We start from the raw sequence: 27,560 nt of genomic DNA, 5'->3' as shown, positions 1-27,560 counted from the left end.
AGTTAAGTGCTAACCAAGAGGTCGGCAGTTCAAATCCACCAGGTGCTCCTTGGAAACTGTGGGGCAATTCTAGCCTGTCCTATAGGGTCACTGCGAGTCAGAATTGACTCGATGGCAGTGGGTTTGGTTTGGGTTTGGTTAAGATCAACGGACCCCCACAGAGGTAATTAAGACGTGAGTTCTATTTGTAAAAATACTAGCAAAGTACTCAGAGTCAGTGCCTGAATTTTTAGCTTTCAGTTCCGGCTCTGTAAACTTTTCACTCTTCACTTAAACAGGTGAGGAACAAACCAGCTAGGTGGCTAAAAAGAACAAATTACCGGAAGTGATTATGAAACCTTCCACATGCGGGCCTAAGAAAGGAAAACAAGGAAGCCTTTAGAACCTTACACAGGAACAGTCTTCACTGAGACTCAAGCCATAAATCCAAACAAGGAGGAGAGTAACGTGGCTCAGTGACCAGGATGCAAGCTGCGGAGAGGACCACTTTGAGTTCAAATCCCAGCTTTCCTTTTCCCTAACAGTGTAAACTACTTAATTTCTCTGGACTTCAGTTTTCTCATCTGTAAAATAAGAATCACAATGCCCTCTGTATGAAATGTTGCACTGAACATGATGCTGAAAGTGAAAACACCTAGGATAAGTACCTGTTGTGCAGAAATAACGAACACTTAAGTACTATTAACAGTGGAAGAAAGGCCTGGAGATCTACTTCTAAAATGTCAGCCATTGAAAACACTATGGAGCACAGGTCTACACTTCTCCTCTGTCTGACACACATGGGGTTTCCACGAGGCAGAACTGATTCAATGGCAACTGGTTTTAATACGCTGATGCAGGATCAGTCAGTGAAAGGGTGTGGAGGTATACCGGAGAGCTGTGCTCTTTCCTGAGAACTTGCTTGATCGTGTGAGAGTCAATGGCTTCCCTGCATCCTGGATTAAAATCTCATAGGAGCTTCCCTGACTCCAGCCTGGTTATGGAGGTTTCCCTGCCCCCCGTCCCAGTGGTGTGGGCATCATGCTAGCTGGGGAAGTAAGATGGAAAAAAGAAATCACTGACAATACTCATTGGTAGAATTTGCCTTCTTTGTCTCTTTTGCATCTGGCCCTTTAAGACAACCTATCCCTGCCCAACTCCATGCATCCGTTAGCCTGTAAATGACAGCTGCCAACTCCAACGGTGTCCACCTCCTGCCTGGAAGGGCTCTGACTCAGATCTTATCTCTGCTCAGCTGCAATCCAAACTCTTGGCCCTAAGGCTGTAATGTTGGCTCTGCTCTGGCCCCTTTGAACTTGGACTGGCTCCTCTCTCTGGTGGACCTCAGCTTCCCCTAGGACACCCTGACTCTGCAGTCTTTACTCTTCTGGAAACTGCCTCTGACTCCTTCATGTGGCGACACCCTTGCTGGGCTGGTCCCACTCTTCCCTCCCTCCCCCAAAAGGGGTAGTCAAACAGGATGTCCTCACTGCTAAATCCCAGACAGACAGTATTAGAGGAGCTCAGAGAAAGGAGAGAGCCCCCAGGAGCTAGGCTGTCAGGGATCTGAGCCTTCAGGCCAAAGCAGGGGCAGGTGAGTCCTATTTAGCTTTATGGTTTAGTGAAGAAGCATGTTGGCAAGTCATAGCTCAAAGGTCAAATCCTGCCGCCTGTTTCTGTAAATAAAATAAAATTTTGTTGGAATACAGCCACAGGTGTTCATTCACTTATTGTCTGCGGGTGCTTTTGCCTCAGAGCAGCAGAGTAATGGCGACAGAGGCTGCAAAGCTGACGCTATTTCCTATCTGGCCCTTTACAGAAAAAGTTAGCCAGCCTCTGGTTTACTGCATCAAGCTTTCTCCAACAAAGAGCAAGCTGAGGAGCTTGAGTCCCGTGAGATTGCTTCACCAAAACAAAATAGCCCGATGTTCTTGGGAAGTGCTCGTAGTATCCCTGCCCCCTGGCTATTCACACTGTACCTTAGTATGTTAACCAAAAGCCAAGCCAGGTGCTATCAAGTCGGAATTGACTCATGGCTACCCTACTGTGCCACAGTAGAAATGTGCTCCACAGGGTTTTCAGTGGCTGATTTCTCAGAAGCAGATCGCCAGGCCTTTCTTCTGAGACACCTCTGGGTAGACTCAAACCTCCAACCTTTTGCTTAGCAGTGGAGCACATTAACCGTTTGCACTACCCAAGGACTCCTAGCATGTTAGAGGCTTGGAAAAATCCTGCACAGAAGAACCTGTTTGTTGTCTCACCCAATATTTCCCCCATTTCTTTGACATGGCAATCCTTCTTTTCCTCAGAATACTTCTTAACATCCTGAGAATCTAGCATTCTGTGGACAACCGGGAAAACACTGGTTAGGAGGAACCAACATATGCACCTGGGTTCTCATCCTGTCCCTGCCGCTAATTACCTGGGTGACCTTGGCTGGATTACATAACTCTCAGGGCCTGCTTCCTCCTTGGTTGAATGGTGTCTGTCCTAGCTTTCTTACAGGCTCGTGGGCCAGGTTACTGAGATATTGTGCGTGAAAATGGTCTGGAGACACAACCATGGTACATTAATCTTTGGCAATTAGTTATGCGTTGATACACTACTGAGCACTGGTAGTGAAAGGGCGCTAATTAGACCGAGATGGTGAGTTTCCTCCTCTAGTCTTCACTCCTTTACTAGTAAGTGGGTTAACTGGGTGACTTTAAACAAGTTACTTCCCCACATTAAGCCTCAGTTGCCTCACCTCTAAACTAAGGTGGAGTACCTGGGTCGTGCGAATGGTTAAGCGCTTGGCTACTAACAAAAAGACTGGCAGTTCAAACCCATTCGGCGGTGCTTCAGAAGAAAACCCTGGTGATTTGTTTCTGAAAAGCCGCAGCCATGAAAACCGTGTGGAGCACAGTTCTACGCTGTAACACACGGGCTCGCCATGAGTCAGAACCGACTCGATGGTAACTGGCTTGGTTAGACTAAAGGTAAACTTGCTACTGTTGCATTGACTCTGACTCTTGGTGACTCATGGGCATCAAATTAAAACTGTGCTCCATAGGGTTTTCAAGGGCTGATTTTTCAGAAGCAGATTGCCAGGCGTTTCTTCCAAGGTGCTTCTGGGCGGAGTCAAACCTCCAGCCTATCCATTAGTAGCCGAGTGTGGTAACTGTCTGTACCACGCAGGACTCCAGACTGAGGATACTGGACTAGTTAATCTCTAAGAACCTGTGAGCTCTGAAATTCTCTGATTCTACTTGGTGGGGTGAAGGCAACTTCCCTACTAATTCAAGACTGCCTGTCTCTCTCACCAAGCATGAAGCCTCATTGCCTTGATTTTCCTAGTACAGTGTCTGGGCTCAGCGCCAGATCTGAAGACGTGTAAATAAAGGGTTTCTGGTGTTGCTGGTGGCTTAGGAGGGGGCAATGGCAGTGTCTGTCTGACAATTTTCAACTCCACGTTGGAAACTTTCTTTCCCTTCTGCTTCCATTGCTCAAAGCCTTCCCTGTCCAAACACAGAGTCTAGACATCTTACCAACAGATCTGTCAAAATAAAAGATCAGATGTGATTCCTGAAAAGACAGCTGGACCCAGGATAGAGGGAAGTTCCCTAACAGGCATGAGGTAAAGTGGAATCCACATAAAATTACTCTGCCTTCTTTTTGACCTCCCTTCCTCCCCCACCGCCCGCCCATACACAAAGTCCCAGCTTCACTTATGGTCCTTGCTGTCAAAGATTTATAAGCAGTCGAACAAGAAGGTCTTTGTGAAGAATGCATAAATCTACTGAAAAATACCCTCCTTCTCCATGAATTTAGGAAAATCCCAGACAATTGTGACTGAGTCAAAAGGTCTGGGCTAGTATGACTGACTGAAGTGCCCAATCCCCTCCAATGACCCCTGCTCTCCCACAGCTATTGCTGAGGGTTTTGGGCAACAAGTCACCCTTGATTGCCAGCACCAAATAGCATATAAGGGCAAGACAAAGTGGAAGCAATGGTTTGAGGAAGGGGTGTCCTTCCTTTTGGCCACTTGCCTTTGTGGTCAACCTAGAGCACTACAATTGATTGGGCAGAAGCCTGGGGGATTCAGAGCATCTGCATGGGTCACAGCCTATGCCCTCCAGTCAGCCAATCAATTGCAAATATCTATTGGGGTTCTACTGAAATGGGGAAGGGCCCTGGGTGGAGCAAATGGGTTGTGCTCTACTACTAACCTGAAAGTTGTCAGTTTGAGCCAATCGAGCAGCACCAGGGAAGAAAGCCTGGCAATCTGCTTCCATAACAATTACAGCCAAGAAAGACCAGACTTGCCGGCCTGACAGAGATGGGAGAAACCCTGAGAGTATGGCCCCCAGACACCATTTCAGCTTAGTAATGAAGTCACTCCTGAGATTCACCCCTCAGCCAAAGATTGGTAGGGCCCATAAAACAAAATGAGACTAAAGCGGCACACCAGTGCAGGAGCAAGGACTAGAAGGCAGGTTGGAACAGGAAAGCTGGTAATAGGGAACCCAAGGTTGAGAAGGGAAAGTGTAGACATGTTGTGGGTTGTTAACCAATGTCATAAAACAATATGTGTACTAACTGTCTAATGAGAAACTAATTTGTTCTGTAAACCTTTTAGAGTACAAAAAAAAAAAAAGAAAGATTAGAGCCAAGAAAACTCTGTGGAGCTCAGTTCTACTCTGTAAAACATGAGGTCACCATGAGTTGGAATTGGCTCCATGGTAACGGTTTGGTTTATTTTGGTATTGCGTTAGAAATTCCCTAAGGACATAGTGAGGTGGATAAAACACAATCACTGCCCCAAAGGAGCGGAAAGGCAGCTTGAGAAGGCAAGTCTGGCTGGTGTGCCTGAAACAGCAGTGAGTGACACAAGGGGGGTGTAATAAAAATGTGTGGAGCAGACTGAGTCCTGACTGGGGTAGCCCAGCAAGGGCTGGGCATGGTGGCTGAGGCTTGGTAATTCTCCACCTTGACTGGAAGCCTCTTATATTTTCAAACCTCCAGGAATGGAATTTCTACACTTCTTCTTAGTGCCCTTCTTCCATGTTTAATAAACTGTTTCTTGAAGGCTCTTTAAGTCATACTGTCAACTCTGGCTGTGAAGAATGCCTGACCTTCTTAGCCCCAAGGATGGTTTACCAATTACCCCCATCCTCCCCCAGCCTCGCTCCACACATTTTTATTCATTAGCTCTCTCCACATAGATGAAGGAAGGTGAGGAGGAGAGGTGGGGTCACGGAGATGTCTTGTCCTGTCCTGCCATGGCGTGGTGGCTGAGCAACTTCTCCTTCCATTCCTCAGGGCCTGGGGTCCTTTGCCGTGATGGGCAGGCCGACATGGGTATGACATGAGCCATCCTGCAGCATCTTCCTTTCCATGAGGGGCAGCTGGTCAGGTGTGAAGCTCAACTCCCAGAAACGTGTCATCTGGGTCAGGGTGACCCGTGGTGCTCTTTCTGCCTCCGAGCTGCACAGACACAGGGCATGCCTTGACGGCGCTGGGCGTGGAAGCTGCTGAATTTGATCCCCCCACCCCCACCCACTGCCAGCCTTAAAACAGAAGACTAGCAACCGAGCCCTCAGATCAACAGCAATTAGACTGGTCTTTGGGGCTTCGGGTCTGAGAATCTTAACCTCCTCCATTTGCTCCCAGAAAACCTCACCTTTCCTCACCACTTCCAACACAACGAAGCACTTCCTTTGGGAGTATTTGAACCGGGCACATTGCTCTAGAAGGATTTCAGCTGGGCTGTGCAGAAGGTGCAAATGTAGTCTGGCCCCACATCTGGGCCTTGCACTCCTGCTGAGTGTTGCTGGGGTTGCTTATGGGGTTTGTATACCTACGAGTTTGCATTATGTCTTGCCATCCTCCAAAGAACTTCTCCTTGAGCCCTGGGATGCCAGTGAGAAGTAAAGACGAAGGTGATTTTCTCCATTTGATTGAAAAAGAAACTAAAGGCCAAGAGAGGTAAAATGGCTTAGACTAGAATTTAGCTTTTCTATATTCAAGGAGCCCTGAAGGTGCAACGGTTAAGTGCTCAGCTACTAACTGAAAAATTGGCGGTTCAAACCTACCCATTATCTCTGAGGGAGAAAGGCCAGGCAATCTGCACCCATAAAGATTTAACCAAAAAAACTGTTGCTATGGAGTTGATTCCGATTTACAGCGACACTACAAGACAAGGTAGAATTGCCCCATAGGCTGTAACCTTTATAGGAGCAGCCTGCTATAGCTTTCTCTGCCGGAGTGGCTGGTGGGTTCAAACCATTGACCTTTTGGTTAGCAGCTGAGCGCTTAACCACTGCACCAGCAGGACTCCTTAAACTGTGCTCCACATGGTTTTCAAGGCAAATTTCCAGGCTTCTTCCAAGGCGCCTCTGGCTGGGTTGGAACCGCCAAGCTTTGGGCTAGTAGTCAAGCACTTAACCGTTTGCAGCACCCAGGGACTCCCTATCAAGATTACAGCCTAGAAAATCCTAGGGGGCTGTTCTACTCTGTCACATGGGGTCACTATGAACTGAAAATCGACTAATATCCAAAAGACCTGGTACCCTCTGACTCCACCCCCGCCAAGGGTGTCATGTGGAAACAAGCGCTCTCCCCCCCAGCCTTGGAGCTACTTAAACTTGACTCACAGGCCTTCTTTCTCCAGAGCTTCTTTTGCGATAGAACAAGAGCCAGAAGTATAACCAGGGGCAGCACCGTGGAGATCGGAGGCAGAATCTGAGAGACACCGTTCTCTTCTGGAAGAGAACTGGGGTGGAAGGAGCAGGGTGGAGGTGGGGAGAGTATAGAAGAGGGGAGGTTGGAGTTGGAGAGAAAATTAAACACTGTTTGGCCCAAGCCCCTCATTTTAGAGGAGCAGAAAAGAAGTCAGATGCCTTGGCTTCTTCTCTGGTTGGTGGCAGAGCAGGGACTAGAACCCCTGCCTGCCGGTCCTGCGTCGGCCTCACTGGGTGCCACAGAGGGAAGGAGGCCCACAAGAGCCAGGATACCTAGGCTTGCACTTGGCTCTGCACAATCTTTCCCGTGGTTTTAGCAACTCACTTCCCTTCTCTGGAGCCTCCATTCCTCATCTGTAAAAAAATCTAAAAAAGTCCCTAAGGTTCCAGTCTATCATTTAAGTTTGGCTTGAAAGCCACCTGAAAACACTCAGGTAGCACTTTCACAGCAGGGACCCTGGAACCAGGGAGGGTATCTGATTTTTATATCCCTGTCCTTTTCTGCCTTGTGGGTACACAGGGAGACTGAGAGGAAGGAGAGGGGCACAGAGGTCAGCTCATCAAGGGGCATACCATGGGACAAAGCAGAGCTGGAGCCCCGGCTGAGGGAAGGGGCCTGAGATCTTACCTCTCCACGGAGGACCCCTTGCCATGAGGTCTCAGGGGCCCTGCTGCTGGGAACTGGCTTGGAGTTGCTTGGGGACCACTGTTTTCAGCAGCAGACGCCAAGTCCCCTTCAGTGCTTCCCTCAGTTTCCATCTCTATGTTGGTGGTTCCCAAGGTCCACACACCTGCAGCTGGTGTGGTTTCTTCAGTGGAGCCCAGGGTTGGTTGCTTAGAAACAGATGTTGATGTTGCTCCTTGGAGGGTTTCCCAGGCCCGTTTTTCTGAGACCAGAGTCGATGGTCTGATGGTTCCTGTGACATTCCAGGTTGGATTCGGGGGTAGTCTGACCCTCCTTGTTTCTTCTGTTGGCCCATCAACCTTGGGAGTTGTCATCTTCCTTTCTTCTTTGCTCACCCTATCCCTGCTTGCTACTGAGCTTGTGGTGTCCCACACCGAAACATCTTCTGTTGTATTCAACGTGACTGTAAGTTTTGAAGTCCTGCTCTCTGGGGTGAGAACTGTTGCTCTAATGCAACCCTCTACCCAGCTGCCTGTCCTGGGAGCCAGTGCCCTGGTTATTCCTGGGACTTGTCCTCCTTTAGCTGAAGATGTTGTTTTGCTGGCTCCCGGAGTTGGCACAACTCTGTCCCATCCTGTTCCCTGCCCTTCTATAGTCCGGGTGGTTCCTGGGGTCCACCTGTTGGCCACTGGAGATGCTGTTGCTGAGGATCTCATGGTAAGCTCACTAGCAGCTGGAGCGGCTGTGGGGATGGTGCTGGGAGGACCTGTGAGAACAACAGAGAGAGAGACCACAGGGGAAAGCTCCCCAGGCCACCTACTGGGTTTAGCAAAGGACACCAGGTTTAAAATTGAATGCAACCTACTAAGAGATGCAGTCTTTGGCCAAGAGATGGGATAAAATTAAAATTTGGGAATCTTGGATGCATTCTCTAGCCTGTTACAAATATTGACATTTTATGTTCCTATCTCCCCTCTCATGCCCACATCTCTCCACCCAGCTAACCAGGACCCCCATACTGTCCCTTCCCTGGAGGCCCACAGCCCACCAGGTACAGCTCTTCAATAAAGAAAAACTTTCATTCCAGCAGAGCAGCCAATCTCAGCAGATGGCTAGAAGGTGGCATCTAATAAAACAAATCCATGCTCAGGCATAAGAGCCTGGCTGCTTCTCTTCTGCAGATTGGACTTTCACAGCTGGGATGCCCTTCTCTCGGTGCCTGGCTCTGGACCAACTTTCTGGAACCTGATCCAGAGGGGATAGACCGGGTAGCTGCTGGATGTCTGCTGAGGGGCTCAGCCAGGGTCTGCTATAAGAAAAGCCTTCTTGCAGGCCCTCTGTCCCTGCACCTTAGTTGTCCTACCTGTCTTGCCTGCTGTACAGTGCTCTCTCCTCTGCGTGTTTGACCCCCTGAGACATCACGACCACGGGAGACTACATTATTCAATTCACTACCTTCTTGGAATTACTTCCAAACATATACTCTACAACGTCTGGTGGGGGACTTGGGTAGGATGGCTTATGAGCATTCAGTTGGGAAGTTTTGCCTAATATCTACTTGATTAGAAAAAAAAAAAGAAACCAAAAAACTCAAGTCAGTTTGCCAAAGAGTCAGCCCCAAATAATGATGACCTCGTGTGTGTCAGGGTAGAACTGCACTCCATAAGGTTTTCAAAGGCTGATTTTTTGGAAGTAGATCACCAGGCCTTTCTTCTGAGGTGCTTCTGAGTGGACTCGAACCTCCAGCCTTTTGGTTAACAACCAAGTGTGCTAACCACTTGCACCACCCATTGCCATCAAGTCAATTCCGACTCATAATGAACAAATAGGACAGGGTAGAACTGCCCCATAGGGTTTCTAAGGCTGTAATCTTTATGGAAGCAGACTGCCACATCTTTCCCTCACAGAGTGGCTGGTGAGTTCAAACTGATAATCTTTTGGTTAGCAGCTGAGCGCTTAACCACTGTACCACCAGGGCTTCTTATCTACCTGATCCAATCCCCAAAACCAAACCTATTGCCATCAAGTCAATTCTGGTTCATAGTGACCTTATAGGACAGAGTAGAACTGCCCCATAGGGTTTCCATGGAGCAGCTGGTGGATTCGGACCACCAACCTTTTGATTGGCAGCTGAGCTCTTAACCACTGCACCACTAGAGCTTCTTCTACCTGATAGAACTTCTAAAATAAAAGCCTACTTTTTAAAGTCCTTGCCTTAACCTCAGCTGCTCATCAGCACTCCCCTAGTATTTAAAGTTCTCTTGGGTTTCTGAGCCTCCTTTCCCACCGTCTCCTTCCTAGCACTTTGCCAAGCTTACCCCACCAGCCATTGGCTCCTACCTGCATTGACGGTCAGATTCACACTGAAGAAAAACATGTCGTTATTATTTCCAATGCCGCAGTGGTAGTACCCCTCATCAGCTGGGGACAGTTGGGACAACCTCACCACAAACAAGCTGCTCTGTGGGAAGTCTTCTAGAGCCACACGGCCATGGTAGCTACGATGAGTGTAGTAGTTGGTGGACACAATGGTGCGGCAGATCCACTTTGGGGGACCCAAGCGGCACCAGTACTTCCTCTGGTGTCTGTTGACAGGAGTGGGGTCATAATGACACTTGATGGTGACAGCTCCCCCAAGCTCCCCAGACACTGGCTTCGGGGTCTTCAAAGCATTTGCAGCTGCAGGAACAGAAAATGTCCAAGGAGAGGGAATGCTGAGTGTATTGACTGGGGAGTTACAAGCCCCAAAGTCTTCCAGAATTAGGGACAGGTCAGAAAATGCCACCATGAAAATGAAGCTAAGAAGAATCAATATGGAAATGGTAGAACTTAGTTGCTGGAGCAGGGCTCCATCTGAGAGAAGATCATTGTATAATAGTTTACCGACTATTTAGCTAACACTTATCATATGCCTCACCACCTGTCTGTCAGTTTGTTGTACTGTGGTGGCTTGCATGTTGTTATGATGCTGGTAGTTATGCCACCCAGTACTTCAAATACCAGCAGGGTCACCCACAGTGAACAGGTTTTAGTGGACCTTCCAGACTAAGATGGACTAGGGAGAAAAGACTGGTGATCTACTTCCCAAAGTTAGCCAATGAAAGCCCTATGGATCACAACAGAATATTGTCCTATTCACTTGTGTTGGACACATCATTAGGAGGGATCAACTGCTGGAGGAGGACATCATGTTTGGTGAAGTAGAAGGCCAGTGAAGGTGAAACAGATCCTCAGTGAGATGTGCTGGCACAATAGTTGCAACAATGAACTCAAACACGCTGGTGATCATGAGGATGACACAGAAATAGGCAACATTTTGTCCTGTTGTATATAAAAAAAAAAGGTCACCACAAATTGGAGTTGAATTGACAGCAGCTATCTCTGTCTCCCTATCTTTCTTCTCTTTCTCTCTCTCTCTGTCATGTACCATGTGCTCTCATAAAAGATGGTGAACTCAAGACCATCCAGAGCCTGGGTGCCTTCCACTGTGCTCCAAAACTAGAGATTTTAAAAGCTGTAATCTAAGTACCTGTGTGAGGCTGGGGTAGGGGAGTGAAGAGAGAGACAGAGATGCTAAATAGTAGGCGTGGAGCACTGTGCTTTTTCATTAGAAAGGGAGAAGGTGTCCTGATCCTGGTCTGTTTGGTGGGTATATCCCTGGACCAGTGGTTGCAAAATTTATCATACTGGCCACTTTTCTGTAGAAACAGAAACAATCAAATGCCACTGTAAAAACACCAATGAGAAGTACTGTGAATGTGTCTGCTTTGGCAATAGGCATAAGGATGACTCATAGTTAAACCATAATATATGACCACTTTATGGGTTACTGAAGGAGTTAAATTTGACAGGATGCAAGTAGAAACAAATTTTTCTTCTTTTTTTAACTGCTTCTTCATACTTGTTCTGTGGCCTTCTCTGCCTCTGGATGAAATCTTAGGAATAATCTTGGCTATAATAGCTTTCAGAGTCTCTCTTGGATAATAAAAAATCCAGTCTAGTCTAAAATTAAATATTCTTTCCAGTCCAGTGAAATATGGCAACTCCAATCCCTTTTCCAATTGAAGCCTTTTTCTTACTCCCAGCCAGGACCTGCTTTAAGCTTGGAAGTTGGCTGTGGAGAAGAGGGACATGTTGAGGTCTCTTTCTTTGCTTTATGCCTTCATCTACTCAAAATTGTTGCTTTGGGTCCCTCCAGGGTTAGGCATGGAGAGGAGAGAGGAGGTAAATGGGACAGTTGTGATCAGCTGGTGGTGCTTTCCGGGCTGACAGATTCCAACAAAAACCAAACCCAAACCCATTGCTGTCAAGTTGGTTCCAACTCATGGCAACCATGTGTGCAGAGTAGAACTTCTCCACAGGGGTTTCAAGGCTGTAACCTTTCAGAAAAAGATCACCAGGATTTTCTTCCAAGGTGGCTCTGGGTGGGTTCAAGCAACCAACCTTTCAGTTAGTGTGGCCCCCCAGTCTTCCAGGTCCCACTTGCACTGCCCTGGCCTAGCCCCCATCAGCCTCATTTCATGCCACAAATGATCCATCCTTGCCCCTTCCCCGCTCTGGACCTGCCCTGCTGCACCATAACTGAGCAATGTGCCCTGTGAACCTGGACAAGGTGATGAGAATTATCATGCCCACAGATGAACATGCAACAAAACACACCCAGCCCACATGCCCAGAAATAACCAAATGAAACAAAAAAGTAGGATGAGAAAAACAAATCTACAGTCAATAAAGGGAGAAAATAATTCCTTATTATCAAGGAGACAGCAGATAATATCAAAACATATAAAAAACAGGACCGGATGACTCAAGAAGGCAACCAAAATAAAACATCAGATCGCCTTCTGGTAGAAAAAAAGGCACTGGAACTACCCGACGGGGAATTCAAAAGTCTAATATTCAGGACTGTCCAAGAGATTAGGAAAGAGATGAAGGAAGATGCAGACAAAAATAAGGAAAAAATAGAAAAAAGCATGGAAAATCCAGACAAAATCATGGAAAAGACAGAAGAAAACATTAGAAGAATTCAGGAAAATAATACAGGGACAGAATGTCAAAAAAAAAAAAAAAAAAAAAAACTAGAAATCATATGAAAACAGCAATTAGAAATGCAAAAGATAAACAACAAGATTTCAGAAACAGACAGTGCAATCAAAGGTTTCAGAAGCAAATTTGAAACAAGGGAAGATAGAATCAGCAAAATTGAAGACAAATCCTTGTATACAACTTTGTTTGAGGGAAAATCAGAGAAAAAAATGAAGAAAACCTGAGAACAATGTGGGATACAATCAAGAGCAAAAATTTGCATGTGATAGGAGTTCCAGAATAGGGGGAGAAACTAGAAAACACAGAGAGGATCATTAAAGATTTGCTAACAGAAAACTTCCCTAATATCATGAAAGATGAAAAGCTGACCATCCAAAAAGCTTAATGAAACCAATACAGGAATGACCCCAAAAGAAAGTCACCAAGACATACATAATCACACTCGCCAAAACCGAAGTCAAAGAAAGAATCCTGACAGAAACTTGAGAAAAACACATTGTCACGTACAAAGGGAAAATAATAAGACTAAACTCTGATTACACCACAGAAACCATGCAGGCAAGAAGGCAATGGGATGACATGTATAAAATCTTGAAAGAAAAAATCGCCAATCAAGAATAATATTCTGCAAAACTCTCACTCAAATATGATGGCAAAATTAGGACATTTTCAGATTAAAAAAAAAGTTAATGGAATATGTAAAAAACAAACCAAACTTACAAGAACTATTAAAGGGAGTCCTTCGATTAGAGAACCAACAACATTAGACAACAACCTGAATCTAGGACTCAGAACAGCATCAGCCAGATACCAATTGAGATAATTAACTCTCAAGAATAAAAAAAAAAATCTAAAAAATTTACAGCAGGAAGCCAGAAAGATCATTCTGTAAATGACAACAACATCAGAAAAATGAAAAAGGTAATAAACAGTATAGGTATAGAACTCCCAAATGAAGAGGAAGTCAAGGAGATATTAAGTAATAAAAGACTGGTTTAAACTTAAGAAGATAGAGGTAAATTTCAAGGTAACCACAGAGAAAGTTAATAAAACTACTCATCAAAATAAAGAAGAAAAACATGAAGTCTCAGTAAACAAAAAATCTACAAAAATGAAAGAAACAACAACAAAATAAAATAAAAAAGGAACTCAGCACAGGAGAGTAAGAAGAACAAAACAAAATGTCATCGCCACACACACACACACACACACAAAAGCTCTACAAAATGACAGCAATAAACTCACACCTATTGATAATCATACTGAACAAAAATGGCTTAAATGTACCCATGAAGAAACAGAGAGTGATAGAATGGATAAAAAAAACAGGACCCACTGATACACTGTCTACAGGAGACACACCTTAGAAACAAACATAAATATATAAAAATCAAGGGATGGAAAAAATATATCGAGCAAACTATAGGACAGAGTAGAACTGTCCCATGGAGTTTCCAAGGAGTGCCTGGTGGATTTGAACTGTCAACCTTTTGGCTAGCAGCTGTAGCACTTAACCAGTACACTGTCAGAGTTTCCTATCAAGCAAACAGCTACCAAAAAAGAGCAGGAGTAGCAATACTAATCTAGATAAAATAGACTTTAAAACAAAATCCACTATAAAAGACAAGGAATGACGTTATACAGTGATTAAAGAGACAATCCACCAAGAAGACATAACCTTAATAAATATCTATGCACCCAATGACAGGGCTCCAAAATACATAAAACAAACCCTAACAGCACTGCAAAGAGAAATTGACAGTTCCATAATAATAGCAGGACACTTCAACGCACCACTTTTGGTAAAGGGCAGAACATCTAGAAAGAAACTCAGAAAAGATACAGAAGATCTAATGGACACGATCGATCAATAAAGTCCAACACCCATTCCTGATAAAAACTCTCAATAAAATAGGAATAGAAAGGAAATTCTTCAATGTAATAAAGGGCATCTCTACAAAACCAACAGCCAACATCATTCTCAATGGAGAGAGGCTGAAAACATTCCCCCTGAGAACACGAACAAGACAAGGATGCCCTCTATCACCACTCCCATTTAACATTGCGCTGGAAGTCCTAGCTAGAACAATAAGGCAAGAAAAAGCAATAAAATGTGTCCAAAATGTTAAGGAAGAAGTAAAACTATCCCTATTTGCAGATAATATATTATTCATAGAGAACCCAAAAGAATCCACAATAGAACTACTAGAACTCATAGAAAGATTCAGCAAAGTAGTAGGATACAAGATAAACATGCAAAAATCAGTTGGATTCCTATATACCAATAAAGACAACTATGAAAATGAAATCAGGGAAGCAATACCAACTATAATGACCCTAAAAAATTAAAAGATACTTAGGAATAAATCTAACCAGGGACATAAAAGACCTATACAAAGAAAATTACAAAACACTACTGCAGGAAACCAAAAGAGACCCATGTAAATGGAAAAACATACCATGCTCATGAATAGGTAGACTCAACATAATGAAAATGTTAATTCTGCTCAAAGCAATCTACAAATACAGGGCAATCCTGATCCAAATACTAACAGCATTCTTTAATGAGATGGAAAAGCTAATCATTAACTTCATATAAGTAAAGCATTATTGAAGAAGGACAAAGTAGGAGGACACACACTACCTAACCTCAGGATCTACTATATAGCTGCGGTAGTCAAAACGGCCTGGCACTGGTACAATGACAGGCACACTGACTAGTGGAACAGAATTGAGAATGTAAATCTATACACCTAGGGCCACCTGATGTTTGACAAAGGCCCAAAGTCCATTAAATGGGAAAAAGACAGTCTTTTTAAGAAATGGTACTGACAAAACAAGATGTCCATCTGTGAAAAAATGAAACAAGACCCATACCTATCACCATATACAATAGCTAATTCAAAATGGATCAAAGACTTAAGTATAAAACCCAAAACTATAAAGACCATAGAAGAAAAAATAGGGTCAACACTAGAGGACATAATATACAGCATAAATAGGATATAAACCAAAACTACCAATATACAAACACCAGAAGATAAGCTAGATAACTGGGATCTTCTAAAAATTAAACACTTATGCTCATCAAAATACTTCACTAAAACAGTAAAAACAGAATCTACAGGCTAGGAAAAAAATTTTGGCTATGACACATCCGACAGAGATCTAATCCCTAAAATCTACAGGAAAATCCAACACCCCTACAACAAAAAAATAAATAACCCAATTGAAAAATGGGCAAAGGGTATGAACAGACGCTTCACCAAAGAAGACATTCAGATAACTAACAGGCACATGAGGAAATGCTTGAGATCACTGGCTTTTAGAGAAATGCATATCAAAATTACGATGAGACACCATTTCAACCAGAAATTACTGGCACAAATTAAAAAAAAAAACAGAAAATAACAAATGTTGGAGAGGCTGGGGGGAGATTAGAACTCTTATGCACTGCTGGTGGGGATGCAAAATGGTACAACCATTTTGGAAAACGATACAGGCTTCCTTAGAAAGCTAGAAATAGAAATACCATAGGATTCAGCAATCCCACTCCTAGGAATATATCCTAGAGGAATAAGAGCAGTCACAGGAATATATATATGCACTCCCATGTTCAATGCAGCATTGTTTACAGTAGCAAAAAGATGGAAACAACCTAAATGCCCATCAGCAGATGGATGGATGAATGGTACATACATACAATGGACTACTACACAATGATAAAGAACAATGATGAATCTTCGAAAAATCTCACAACATGGATGAATCTAAAGGGCATTATGCTGAGTGGTGTCAGTCACAAAAGGACAAATACTGTATGAGACCATTGTTATAAAAACTCATGGAAAGGTTTACACACAGAAAGAAACAATTTTTGATGGGTATAAGGGAGGGGAGGGGTCTGGAGGGAAAAACAATATGTATATTAATTGTTTAATGAGAAACTAATTTGCTCCATAAAGCACAATTTTAAAAAAGGCACTCATTTGTTGGCTTACTGGTAAGTAGCTTTTAGTTACACATAACAATTAAGGCCTTTGGAATTTTATGTTCGTTTCCTGTGAGAATTAAAGAAAGGGCTAGCGTTTTTGATCAATTCCGGGGTACAGGCATTTTTTTTTTTTTTATTAACTGTTATTGAGCTTCAAGTGAACGTTTACAAATCAAGTCACAGTGTCACATATAAGTTTATATACACCTTACTCCGTACTCCCACTTGCTCTCCTCCTAATGAGTCAGCCCTTCCAGTCTCTCCTTTTGTGACAATTTTGCCAGCTTCCAACTCTCTCTATCCTCCCACCCCCCCTCCAGACAGGAGATGCCAACACAGTCTCAAGTGTCCACCTGATACAAATAGCTCACTCTTCATCAGCATCTCTCTCCCACCCACTGTCCAGTCCCTTTCATGTCTGATGAGTTGTCTTCGGGAATGGTTCCTGTCCTGGGCCAACAGAAGGTTTGGGGACCATGACCACCGGGATTCCTCTAGTCTCAGTCAGACCACTAAGTATGGTCTTTTTATGAGAATTTGGGGTCTGCATCCCACTGATCTCCTGCTCCCTCAGGGGTTCTCTGTTGTGCTCCCTGTCAGGGCAGTCATCGGTTGTGGCCAGGCACCAACTAGTTCTTCTGGTCTCAGGATGATGTAGGTCTCTGGTTCATGTGGCCCTTTCTGTCTCTTGGGCTCTTAGTTATCGTGTGACCTTGGTGTGCTTCATTCTCCTTTGATCCAGGTGGGTCGAGACCAATTGATGCATCTTAGATGGCTGCTTGTTAGCATTTAAGACCCCAGACACCACATTTCAAAGTGGGATGCAGAATGTTTTCATAATAGAATTATTTTGCCAATTGACTTAGAAGTCCCCTTAAACCATGGTCCCCAATCCCCCGCCCTTGCTCCGCTGACCTTTGAAGCATTCAGTTTATCCCGGAGACTTCTTTGCTTTTGGTCCAGTCCAGTTGAGCTGACCTTCCATGTATTGAGTATTGTCCTTCCCTTCACCTAAAGCAGTTCTTATCTACTAATTAATCAGTAAAAAACCCTCTCCCTCCCTCCCTCCCCTCCTCGTAACCACAAAAGTATGTGTTCTTCTCAGATTATACTATTTCTCAAGATCTTGTAATAGTGGTCTTATACAATATTTGTCCTTTTGCCTCTGACTCATTTCGCTCAGCATAATGCCTTCCAGGTTCATCCACATTATGAAATGTTTCACAGATTTGTCACTGTTCTTTATCGATGCGTAGTATTCCATTGTGTGAATATACCACAATTTATTTAACCATTCATCCGTTGATGGGCACCTTGGTTGCTTCCAGCTTTTTGCTATTGTAAACAGAGCTGCAATAAACATGGGTGTGCATATATCTGTTTGTGTGAAGGCTCTTATTTCTCTAGGGTATATTCCGAGGAGTGGGATTTCTGGGTTGTATGGTAGTTCTATTTCTAACTGTTTAAGATAACGCCAGATAGATTTCCAAAGTGGTGGTACAGGCATTTTTATCAGGGATGCAGGAACTTTATCTGGGCACCATCACTGTTGTCCAATACGGTCCTTGGTTTTCTGCTTTTATTAATAAATTACCACTTAACTTTGTCTTTATTGATATAGTTGGTGGTGCATTTCATTAAACGTACAGTAAGTATTCATATATCCATAGAACTTATGGACTCTAACATTCCTGCAACTGGAGCTGCCCCCCAGGATTCCTAATGTGCACATCTACCCTTCAGTGGAGGTGGGTACCTCTGGCTCTCATTTGGCCATCATCACCCTGTGGCTAAAGTTTCTGTTAGTAATGGGGTGAAATGACTGACCAACAGGAGTCCCCGTACCCTCACCCCAGGCCAGCCAAAGGCCCAAATGGCCCACTTAAGAGCATCATGAGTGATGCCTGCGGTTAGAGGACAGCTGACTGGTATTTGAGAAAGTGTGAGAGGTTTGAGGCAGGACAGAGGGAGCACAGGATTGCACCTGCCAAGTCTGCCTTCTTCCACCAGCAGAGGGGTGAGGAAGAGTGCTTCCCTGGCCCAGAGGAGGGTCCCAGAGGGGACAGAGGCAGTCTGCAGCCCTCTGAGGTGGAATCTAAGAGTGTCAGGGCTGCACTCTTATGTGGAGGGGCAGAAGAAGAACCTGGGGCAGTGGACCATCAGTGGTGTCCACAAGTCCACAAAGGCTCCCACTGGAGGAAGCACTGAAGGGCCAGCTTTAACACCCCACCAGACCAGAGAGCTCCAGGCCCTCCAATCAAGTAAGAGCTGCCCTGGTTTCCTGTCTTTCCTCTGTCCCCCAAATCAGCATCAAATCAGCATCAAATCATCATGGACGACTGCTGAGCCAGGGTGGAGGGGAAGGAGGAGGCAAAGAGAGAATGCAACCCTCTCCTCCTTCCAGTACTGCAGGCCCTGGGGTTGCGGAGGGCGTATCTTTGTATGAAGATTAAAGTGCTGGCCCAAATATTTACCTGGACACTTAGCATTATTAAATTTAGAATATTTGAGACCTAAAGTGACCATTAGGGCTATTACCTATCTAAAAAAAAGAAAGAAAATGTTGCTTCAGAGTCAATTCTCACTCACGGTGACCCCCTGTGTTACACAGCAGAACTGAGCTCCATGGGGTTTTCTTCGTTAAGGAAGCAGGTCATCAGGACTCTTTTTTTCTGCACTGCTGCTGGGTGGGTTCAAACCACCAACCTTTTGGTTAGTAGCTGGTAGCAAACCATCTGTGCCACTCAGGGACTTTCTATTATTTCTAAGTTAGCATAAAAATCATGAGTCTGCCTACAGTTTCATTCAAGACCGAAGGAAACCTGCCTCTCCTGAAAAATTTTAAAGGGGGTGGTGGGAGAGTAAAATAAAGATAAATTAAATTGTACAGAGTGCTTGCTTAAACATTGACTACTTTTGATTTAATAAAACTCAGATTTTTTTTTTTTTAATACAGCCTGTGTGTAAGCCAGACTCAGTTGTTAATTCTTTTTTTGGTGTTATCATAACATTTCTATTCATTAATCAAGCACTAAAATCATATAGCGCTGCTGTAACAGAAATATCACAAGTAGATGGCCTTAACAAAAGGAAATTTGTTTTTAGGAGGCTAGAGGTCCGAATTCAGGGTGCTGGCTCTAGGGGAAGGCTTTCTCTCTCTAAGGAACCAGGAAACAAGTGGAAGAGACAAGAACCTTCCCCCAGAGCTGACAGAGAGAGAAAGCCTTCCCCTGGAGCCAGTGCCCTGAATTCGGACCTCTAGCCTCCTAAACTGTGAGAAAGCAAATTTCTATTTGTTACAGCCACCCATTTGTGGTATCTGTGTTATAGCAACACTAGATAACTTAGTTAGTAGCTGATGGCAAACCGCATGTGCACTCAGGGACCTCTAACCACTCAGCTCATTATGTTCTTCCTTGGCTCCACATCACCGTGAGAATAAAATCCAGGCACCGCAGCATGGGGGGCCTATTTGTAATCTGTGCCTGATCTATACCTGGCCAGCCTTACAACCCACACTAGACTGTGAGGACCTTTAAGGGTCCTGTCTTCATCTCTCTGTTCCCAATGCCTGGCACAGAGTAGGCCCTTAATGAATGTGTGTTGAGCAAATAAATAAGTGAATAAATGGAATTTTTGTTTACCTATCTTGTTCCTTTGTAGACTCTGAACTCTTTAAGAGTGGGGCAGAGTCTTCATCTTTATGAGCCTGGCACTTAAGTGTTTGTAGGATGAATAGCCATGAAGCCCTGCTGCTTCCGTCTTTTGCATGCCCTGGGACCCTCATCCTGAAAATGCAGCCAACTTTCAGTCATCTACTTAAATGGAAGAGAGCAGAAAATGGGCAATATTGAAATATGAATAGTCTAGGAATTATCAAGTCAGGCACATGCCCTGTCCTGTGAGCTCCTTATCTCCCTCACTTCCTCCTGGCCAAATCTGACCTCTCCCCGGACTCACTGTCTGGCCCTGGACCCCAAGAAGAAAAACCATGGATATGCCCACATTGCAAGGGAGCGCTGAAGCCTCTGCAGTGCTGGTCAGGAATCTCTGCGGTCTGGGTGTTTGCATGGTTCTGTACATTCTGAACCGGGGCTGTGTTGGCACTCACCTTGCAGCAGGCACAGGGTGAGGAGGAGGGGCGTTTTCCATCCTGCCTCCTGGTTGGTGACCTGCAAAGGACACTAAGTGAGAAGAGGCTCAGGAGGAGCAGCAGGGTCCTGGGACAGTACCTTCCCACACTCGGGTCTCAGTTTGCTCATCTGCACAGAGTGGGGGCTGGATTGCTTACATCTAAGAGTAAGACAAAGGAGTCCTTGCGTGGTATAAACGGTTAAGCACTGAACTATTAGCCATAAAGCTGGCTGCTCCAACACACTCAGAGGCACCTGGGAAGATAGGCCTGGTGGTCTGTTTCTGAGAGATCACAGCCTTGAAAATCCTATGAAGCAGTTTTACTCTGCACATATGGGGTCACCATGAGTCAGAATTGACTCGATGACAACTAACAACAGCAACAAAAGCAGGACAAGAACTACCCTCTCTGAGAGAAGTTTGACTTCATCTTCACACTTCTGAATATGCATATGTGGCCTTGGTCACAGTTGGCAAGGTTAAAATTCCCCGACCCTTGAGGTTCCTGCGTTCAGAAGCAGGGAAAACCCCTCTGTGGGATTCCAGCCCAGCTCCCTCCCACTTGCCAGTGTGGAGCCCTGAATTTGTGGGGAGAGCATCAAGGGGTGGGAAAGACCACATGCTTACAAGTTCAGATCTGAGTTGAAATTGCAGGACCTGGGAAAAGTTACTCAGCCTTGCGGGTTTGTTTCCTCACCTGTAGGACAGGGGATGAGAAATGTATACAGGTGGTGGCTGTACGATTTATACGAGAGAGCCGTTACCGTGTCCGACAGCCTGCCTGGCACAGAGCAGTTCCTGTGCTCTTCTCTCATCACCCCTTTCTGTTTGCAGAAGAGGAATTGATTCCTTCAAGGGAAGCTTTCTCTTTCACTGTTCCTGAGCTTTCCAGTAGCAATAAGGAGTTACAAATTCACATTCTGGCCAAGCAATTGTCTGCATAGGGTCTGTCCCAGGTCCTATTCTGCTTCTTCTCCACAACTTCCAGAAAGCTCTCCCTGCCCCAAGTACATTGATCTTTCCCTTGTCTGTGTCTCCCAGTGGTTTGGGGCTCAGCTTGAGGGCAGGACTTTGTCTCAGTCATCTCTACCCCCAGGCTCTGACACAGGTCCAGCACATGGCAGGTGACAATGCATAGCTGCTGTGAAGAACCCACCACCCACTAGTGGATGCCATATTGACCACTACTGAATGGTTCTTTTATTGCTTGCCAATTAAAATGACAGAGATAGTACATTATAGTTCTTTTGTAATCCCTGGAGAGTGCTCATGGATACTCTTTTATTAAAAATCTGCTCCTCGAATCTATGTACTGCTTGCAGTTCCTGGAGCCTGTAGATTAAGAGAGAGAAAGAGAAAAAAAAAAGCAAACTAAATCTAGTCATTTAGCCATTGTATCTCCTTCCTGCACTAATATTCGTTGCTGTTGAATTGATTCTGACTCATAGCGACACTATAGGACAGAGTAGTGCTGCCCCATAGGATTTCCAAGCTGTAAATCTTTACAGAAGCAGACTGTGTCACATCTTTCTCCTGTGGAACACCTGGTGGGTTCAAACTCTTGACCTTTTGGTTAGCAGCCGAGTGCTTATCCACTGCGCCATCTGGGCTCCTTCTACTCTAACACACACCTCACTAATGTTAAGGATGGAATCCCTGGGTGATACAGTTAATGTCCTCAGCTGCTAGCCAACAGGTTTAAGGTTCAAGTTTACCCAGGGATGCCTCAGAACAAAGGCCTAGTGATCTGCTTCTGAAAAAACCAGCCACTGAAAACCCTTTGAAGCACAGTTCTACTCTGACACACATGGAGTCATCATGAGTTGGAGTTGACCCAATGATAATTGCTTTTTAAAAAATGTTCAGAAGAGGTGCTGATAGTCAATGGTTAGACCCAAGGTGAGGACTCCCCTTACTCTCCAACTTGAATAAGCCCCACAGAGACACTGGTCAGTCTGGGACATAGGCTGTAGGTGTGGGAACCAAAAAGAGGAGAAGAGGAAATGAGGGTAAAAATGGCAGAGGAAGTAGGGGAAGGAGGAGAGGAAGTGAAGAGTGGGAGGTGAAAAAAGGAGAAGAGAAGAGAGGAGAGAACGGGAGAAACATGAAGAGTCCATGGGTTGGCACAACAGTTCAAGTTGTCCACCTCTGCTTGGCTATGCCCATTCATTTCCATAAGGGCTTCGACTGCTCTTTCCAGTTAGAACCCCGAATGGTCAGATTTGGAAAAGCCCACAGGCTCCATACAGCTCCTTCTGTGCCTTCTCTTAGCAAGCCCCCTGCCTGGGCACTGCTAGCCTTCTCATACCCCTCCCTGCCTCCTAGAGTATCTGGCTGCCCTCACCTGGAGGCTGTCCCAGGGAGTACTAGTACCTAATCTCTGCAGTTTGATTTGTATCTGCCAAGTCCAGGCTAAGGTTGTGGCTGGCATCTGCTTCCCTCTAGGCTAAATTTTCTGCAGTGGCAAGTACTGACACAACACGTGTTAGGGCCAAAGTATGGGCACCACACCACCCTGCTCCTCTGAAATCCAATGGTGCAGCAATATCAGCTTCACGAGCAGATGCCGCCTCAGCAGGGCAATGAGGAAGCTCAGGAGTGTGAGATAAAAAGTCTTCAGAGGGTTATCAGGCTTGATTGGAGGCTGGAAGGATAATCAACAGAATTTCTCCCAGTCCCTTCTTTGCTGGTGACCTTCAGATAACCTTTTTCCAGAAGACTGGGTGCCCAACTCAGCAATTTGGGCCACAGGCCTCTGTGACAGCACACAGCATTTCAGGGAGTGAGGGGAATACCGGGAACTCTCTTGGCCCTCTGGTCTTGCTGGGGAGGGCATCTGCCTCATGCTCAGTACAGGCTGGTGTAGGACTCTGGGTCCCTACTGCTTCTTGGAGCTCCACTGAGCAGCAGATAAGAAGGGGAGGGACAGTGTGGCGTAGAGACAAGAGCACAGAGCTAGGACTCAGGAGGTTCTGCTTTGCCGGCGTCTAACCAAATGAGTGACCTTGAGCAATGTGCTCCTTTCATCTCCACTATAAAAAAGGGTCTTGACTGTATGATCTCCAAGCTCTCCCTTCTTTCTAGCATTTGTTGGTTCTAAGTTATTCTGGGCACTCTAAGGAAACATGCACTTTGGTGGGAGGGCAGGTAGGGGGAAATAGAAGAATAGCGAGGTAGAGAGAGGAGCCATGGCCTGAACTTCAGAATCCTTACCTGGTCTCCTGGGATGAGCCCAGCCTGCTCTGGGAAGAGAGCTTTTGTGCATGCTTGACAGCTGCTGTTGTAACTCACCACCCATATTCAGAGACAAGACCTCAACCTTGGGGAGAAAACCTCATCTCACCTTCTGTTCTCTGGGCTTGGTTGGGGCTTCTCCATCCATATCAATCCAGAAATCAGGTCTCCTTGGACTTCTCTTTTGTTCTCCTTGAGTTGCTGGTGTTTGGAAGTCTCCTTTAAATCTTCTTTAAATGTAGAATGTAGTGTAGTGTGTTGGAAAGAAGCTGTACTTATCAGTAGAACATCTGGGTGCAAAGCATAGCTCTGCCACTGATCTCTCTGGGACATTCATTAAGTCACTTGTCTCAGGGTTTGGATCCTATGGCTTATAAGAGAGATCCAGACAGGCCCCTTGTTTTTCTTACTGTCGCTTATTCTAGCAGAACTTTTCCAGGGGTGGTGACAGTGGCTTCAAGGACACACAGTGATCCATGCAGCCCCACCCCCACTTCCCCTCCACTCCAGGGTCCAAGACTTTTCGGGATGCCCCGGCTTTGTGAGCCCATTCAGGCATCTCCCAGACAATGATGCAATGACCTGGGCAGAGGAAAAGGGAAACTTCAAAATTGGAGAGAGGAATTCCCCTGCCGTCTGGCTGACAGCTGGTGCACTCCAGCTGACCTGACCTTTCCATCTCCCATGGAGAGGCAGATTGGGCCCTCTATGTCACTGATTCCACTTAGCTACGCCGTCTGGCAGTTATTAATTCCTGCCTTGGACAAAGCACAATATCATAAAACAAAGATCTTAATGAAAAGAGAACACCAACAAGTTCGGCACACCCAGATGGATGACTTACTTAAAAAACACCCCAATATTTCCCTTCTGAAAATATTTTTTGGGTGAGGTTTTCCTTATAAAATATGTGACGTACCAATGGACAAATTTCCAGAAACACACTACCTATCTAAACTAATGCAAATTGTTGTTGTTGTTGTTATGTGCCGTCGAGTCAGTTCCAACACGTAGCAACCCTATGTACAACAGAATGAAACACTGCCCAGTCCTGTGTCATCCTCATGATCATTGTTATGCTTGAGCCATTTGTTGCAGCCACTGTGTCAATCCATCTTGTTGAGGGTTTTCTGCTTTTTCAATGACCCTCTGCTTTACCAAGCATGATGTCCTTCTCCAGGGACTGATCCTTCCTGATAACATGTCTAAATTATGTGAGATGAAATCTCTCCATCATCACTTCTAAGGAGCATTCTGGCTGTATTTCTTCCAAGACAGATTTGTTGGTTCTTTTCGCAGTCCATGGTATATTCGGTATTCTTTACCAACATCATAACTCAAAGGCATCAATTCTTCTTTGGTCTTCCTTATTCATTGCACAGCTTTCACATGGATATGAGGTGATTGAGAACACCATGGCTTGGGTCAGGTGTATCTTAGTCCTTAAAGTGATTGCTTTTTAACATTTTAAAATCTTTTGCAGCAGATTTTCCCAATGCAATGCATCATTTGATTTCTTGATTGCACTTCCATGGGTGTTGATTCTGGATCAAAATAGAATGAATTCCTTGACAACTTCAATCTTTTCTCTGTTGATCATGATGTTGCTTATTGGTCCAGTTGTGAAGATTTTTGTTTTCTTTCCGTTGAGGTGTAATCCATACCCAAGCCTGTGGTCTTTGATCTTCATCAGTAAGTGCTTTAAGTCCTCTTCACTCTCAGCAAGCAGGGTTGTGTTATCTGCATAACGCAGATTGTTAATGAGTCTTCCTCCAATCCTGATGCCCTGTTCTTTTCATATAGTCCAGCTTCTCAGATTATTTGCTCAGCATACAGATTAAATAAATATGCTAAAGAGATATAACCCTGACACACACCTTTCCTAACTTTAAACCGCCCAGTATCTACAAATAGAGGTAGAATATTTGAATAGACCTATAACAGAAGAAGAAGTTGAAGATGTCTGTTAGATATCTAGTGATGCTATAACAGAAATATTGCAGTGGATGGCTTTAACAAACAGAAATTGATTCTCTCACACTTTGGGAGGCTAAAAGTCTGAATTCAGGGTGTCAGCTTCAGGAAAGGCTTTCTCTCTCTGTTGGTTCTGAGGGAAGGTCCTTGTCATCAAACTTCCCTGGTCCAGGAACTTCTCATTGTGGGGACCCCAGGTCCTACGGATGCGCTCTGCTCCAGGCACTTCTTTCTTGGTGGCATGAAGCCTTTATCTCTCTTCTTGCTTCTCTCTCATTTTATCTCTTATAAGACAAAATGTGATACAGGCCACACCCCAGGGAAATTCCCCTTACATCAGATCAGGGTTGTGACCTGTGTAAGGGTGTTGCATCCCATCCTAACCCTTTTTAACATAACCTAATCTTGCTTCCCTAACCACAGGTAGCAATTAGGATTTACAACACATGGGATAATTCCATCAGATCACAAAATGGAGGACAACCATGCAATACTTGGAATCATGGCCTAGCCAAGTTGACACAACTTTTGGGGGGACACAATTCAATCCATAACAATGTCTTAACGATGTCTTTATAAAAAAAAAACTCCCAACCAAAAAAATCCCCAGCCCAGGCAGCTTCACTAGAGAAGTCTATGAAAGATTCAGAGAAAAGTTGACACCAATTCTACTCAAATTATTCCAGAACACAGAAAAGGAATGAATACTTTCTAATTCATTGTATGAAGCCAGCATAACCCCGATACCAAAACCAGTCAAAGACTTCACTAAAACAGAAAATTACAGACCAATATCCCTCACGAATATAGACTCAAAAATTCTTGACAAAATTCTAGAATATCAAAAAAATTCTAGATATCTAGAATGTCACCACAAATCATCATGATCAAGTGGGATTCACACCAGGGATGCAAGGATAGTTCAACATTAGAAAATCAATCAATGTAGTTCACCACATAAATAAAACAAAGAAAAAGAATCACACGATTATCTCAGTCAGCACAGAAAAGGCATTTGATAAAACCCAGCACCCTTTCCTGATAAAAATTCTGAGCAAAATATGAGTAGAAAGGAAATTCTTCAACATAATTAAGGGCATATAGGCAAAACCAACAGCCAACATTATTCTCATTGGAGAAAGATTGAGAGCCTTCCCCTTGAGAATGGGAATGGACAAGGATGCCATTTATCACTACTCTTATTCAATATTGTACTGTGAGTCCTAGCTAGAACAATAAGGCCAGAAAGGGAAATAAAGTCTATTTGAATTGGAAAGGAAGAAGTAAAACTATCCTTATTTGCAGATGACATGATCCTGTAGGTAGAAAACCTCAGAGAATCCACAAGAAAGTTACTGAAACTAATAGAAGGATTCAGCAAAGTGGCAGGGTACAAGATCGACACACAAAAGTCAGTTGGGTTCCTCTACACAAACAAGCAGGGCTCTGAAAAGGAAATCAAGAAATCAATACCATTTATAAAGGATAAAATACCTAGGAATAAACTTAACCAGGGAGTAAAAGACTATATGTAAGGAAAACTATAAAACACTATTGCAAGAAACTAAAAGAAATCTATATAAAAAAAAATGAAAAAAACATTCCATGCTCATGGGTTGGAAGACTTAACATTGTGAAAATGTCAACACTACCAAAAGTGATCTACAAATATAATGCAATCCTGATCCAAATCCCAACAACATTCTTTAATGAAACGGAAAACCTAATCTCTTTGCATGGAAAGGAAGGAGACATTGAACAGTTAAAGCAATATTCAAGAGGCAGAACGAAGTAGGAGGCCTCGCACTTCCTGATCTCAAAATTAACTGTACAGGTGGGGCCAAGGTGGCGG

General features: G+C 44.5%; 1 protein-coding gene across 2 annotated transcripts; it reads right to left on the bottom strand.

Annotated features, from left to right (window-relative positions):
* Window positions 1-4,637: 4,637 nt before the first annotated feature.
* On the bottom strand, window positions 4,638-26,647 carry FCAMR (Fc alpha and mu receptor). 2 transcript variants are annotated; one of them, XM_023548367.2, is made up of 7 exons: window positions 23,844-26,647; window positions 20,478-20,538; window positions 9,667-10,005; window positions 7,330-8,092; window positions 6,615-6,733; window positions 5,819-5,930; window positions 4,638-5,445 (listed from the first exon to the last, which is right to left on the bottom strand). In XM_023548367.2, exons 1-7 carry the CDS (start codon window positions 23,880-23,882, stop codon window positions 5,277-5,279), a joined length of 1,602 nt encoding a protein of 533 aa, XP_023404135.1. In that variant the 5' UTR covers window positions 23,883-26,647; the 3' UTR covers window positions 4,638-5,276. The 2 variants fall into 2 exon arrangements, with proteins under 2 accessions (XP_023404135.1, XP_023404137.1); XM_023548369.2 differs by having other exon boundaries at window positions 5,297-5,445; window positions 5,823-5,930.
* Window positions 26,648-27,560: the final 913 nt, after the last annotated feature.

This window comes from Loxodonta africana, chromosome 20 (assembly GCF_030014295.1).
Source record: "Loxodonta africana isolate mLoxAfr1 chromosome 20, mLoxAfr1.hap2, whole genome shotgun sequence".
NCBI classification, from domain to species: Eukaryota; Metazoa; Chordata; class Mammalia; order Proboscidea; family Elephantidae; genus Loxodonta; species Loxodonta africana.
Note: the sequence above shows the minus strand (reverse complement) of the source record. Positions and strands in the feature narration are given on the sequence as shown.